General features: G+C 34.8%; 1 protein-coding gene across 1 annotated transcript; it reads right to left on the reverse strand.

Annotated features, from left to right (window-relative positions):
• Positions 1-386: 386 nt before the first annotated feature.
• LOC117117688 lies at positions 387-2,376 on the reverse strand. Its single transcript, XM_033262077.1, has 3 exons — positions 2,199-2,376; positions 1,564-1,796; positions 387-1,223 (listed from the first exon to the last, which is right to left on the reverse strand). The coding sequence occupies exons 1-3, from the start codon at positions 2,222-2,224 to the stop codon at positions 757-759; spliced, it is 726 nt and encodes a 241-aa protein (XP_033117968.1). The 5' UTR covers positions 2,225-2,376; the 3' UTR covers positions 387-756.
• Between the last annotated feature and the right edge of the window lie 158 nt (positions 2,377-2,534).

The raw sequence follows: 2,534 nt of genomic DNA on the forward strand, positions 1-2,534 counted from the left end.
GTGTATGTGCGCATGCTCTTTAATCGAGAACTCCAATGCCGATCGGGTATTCTATCGACAGGCTTAATTTCAACAATTAAAGTTTAAATAAATTTGCATACATATGACCGGTATATAAGAAACTTTGAATTATGATTATTTGAATTGAAATACAGGAATAGGAATTCTTTTGAAAAGAAGATACTACAACCATGCCGGTATTAAAAACAACATACCGGTACATTTGTATTTTGACTATTGAATGTGATCAGATTCTGTATAGTAGTACAGTTGTAGGCTTAAGATGTGTATAAGAGACAGGCTCTAAATCTAACAACACTTTAAGATATGAATGCAACACTTTTATGAATGCAACATATTAACAGTAGAATAATAAGATACTGCATTCTAAAGAGTCAACAATCTGTGTATATTATACGTAACTAGCACCACCAACACAGCGCTGGCTCGACGTGCACGGTTCTCGGCGTGCACACATCTCTCAGTCAGTATACAGTCCCTAGGCTAGTAGTACTAACACATCACAATTATTAGCTATGCAAGCCTACATATTATTAACAACAGAACTGATAGCTTACCGAAGATTTGTGGCTTCTAATAACTTATCCCCGCCTTATAGGGCAACGTTTTTACATAAATCAAACCAGGTTTCTTCACTTCTGTAATTCGAACTAATCAACAAGTACCGCCATGACTTCTCTTCTTCATAGCAAGTGCGCCCTCATTAGTTAAGAGATTTATACTATAGATAACTCATTACAGTGCGGTTGAGAGAACTGGGTATGTTACTTCTTCAGTCTCAGAAAATAGTGGAGGAATAGGCCCAGTTGACAGAAGCAAAGACATCATTTCCCCATCTACTTCATTAACATCATGAATTAAAGGTATAGTTGGTATAAATGAAAAATTGGCCTCTGGGGTAGGTGGTTGACTTGAAGGTGCTGGGAACATCACTTCATCACGGCATACATCAGAAGGAGTAGTCAGTGATACCTCTGTTTCTTCTTCATTGGCAGTAGGGAATTTTGGTGTATTGGAAGTAAGCTGTGAAAAATTGGAATTGTGGTTATTACATTTATCTGATAATGTAAAATGATCGTAACAGAGGAAGCATAAGCAAGTTGGACATGCTGCCCAAACCTCTTTTCTACAAGTGAAATTATCACAGGATGCTGGACGGTGCTCGTTTGAAGGTCTTGTTTCTTTTGGACTGTTACGGCTTCCTGTAATAGATCAAATAAAACTGTAATTTAAAATAAAATATGATATACACTATTACAATGCAGACATTTGTGTAAGAATATCTATTAAATGCATAACCCAGGAGCTTTAGATGTGCTTTACATACACTAAAAATATACAGTTAAATGTTACGTATATTTGTATACATAAAAAAATGGGAAAACAGTCAAAATGAATACACCTTTACCAGAGTATGTAATTATAGCTTGGAAAAGGGAACTAGAAACACACTTATTTTTGCACAGATGAAATAATTAATATAAGAATCAAACTTTGTTTGTCTTTTGTGTAGACTTTTCAAATACCTTGGCGGAAACTTACCTTCATGTGTGTTACAGTATGTTGCAATGGGGACGTCGTCAGATTCAGAGCCTGATGAACTGGATTCCGATTCAATTTCAATTATTATGCCGTTCCATTTCTCCTTTCCCCATAGCATTGACACCTTTGATCCTTTTTTCAGTTTTGACGGCGAAATCAAGTCTTTGGCTGAGACCACATTTTTTGACTTATCCTTGTCCCACTGTACAAGTACATCAATGTCTGAATTAAAACTAAAAAAGAAAATACAATTGCACATGTACAGTAAGATGCAAGTACAGTAGTACATAAAACAGAATGCTCCAATCACTGAATACAGCTAAAAAACTGTAATTGCCAAAAACAAAATTTACAAAATTTGTTGATAGGTATAACTACATCAATATTAAACATTGTACATTTTAAAGCATTAAATAATTGTAACATCTCTCATAATATTGTACAGACATCTTTGTTTGTAGTGTATTGAGTTTCGTATCTGCAAAGAGAGGTGCTATAACGGGAATAAATAAAAGTCTATAAACATGCATGCAAACCCATGTGAAGGTCTGAGCATAATATATTGCTATTATTGATGTTAAAAATAATATAGTATGGCAAGTCATATACTAGAATTAAATTCTAATAAAACATACCGGTTAAGAGAACGCAATTTTCCCATGGTAGATTTAGGAGACTGATATACCTGGCCTAAATCTTATAATTTATAGGCTGCCCTCTTTCTTGCTTCGTCGTCACCAACGAACTGAAATAGGAAATAAATAATAATAGGCCTAATTAATAGTAACAGTATTTATTTTTTTACTGCTATTCTATGTATGTTTAGTAGTAAAGCAGTACTACTACTAGGGCGTACATAAGCGCAATAGGATCACTACTAGACGCATACACAATTCTCTTACTTACCTACTACTACTACTTGACCTACCTAAGTCTAGCCTAGGGCCTAGGCTTATATATACTACTAGCTA

The sequence above is a fragment of the Anneissia japonica genome, unplaced genomic scaffold (assembly GCF_011630105.1).
Source record: "Anneissia japonica isolate Jap-2015-1 unplaced genomic scaffold, ASM1163010v1 scaffold13852_len218977_cov144, whole genome shotgun sequence".
Classification (NCBI taxonomy): domain Eukaryota; kingdom Metazoa; phylum Echinodermata; class Crinoidea; order Comatulida; family Comatulidae; genus Anneissia; species Anneissia japonica.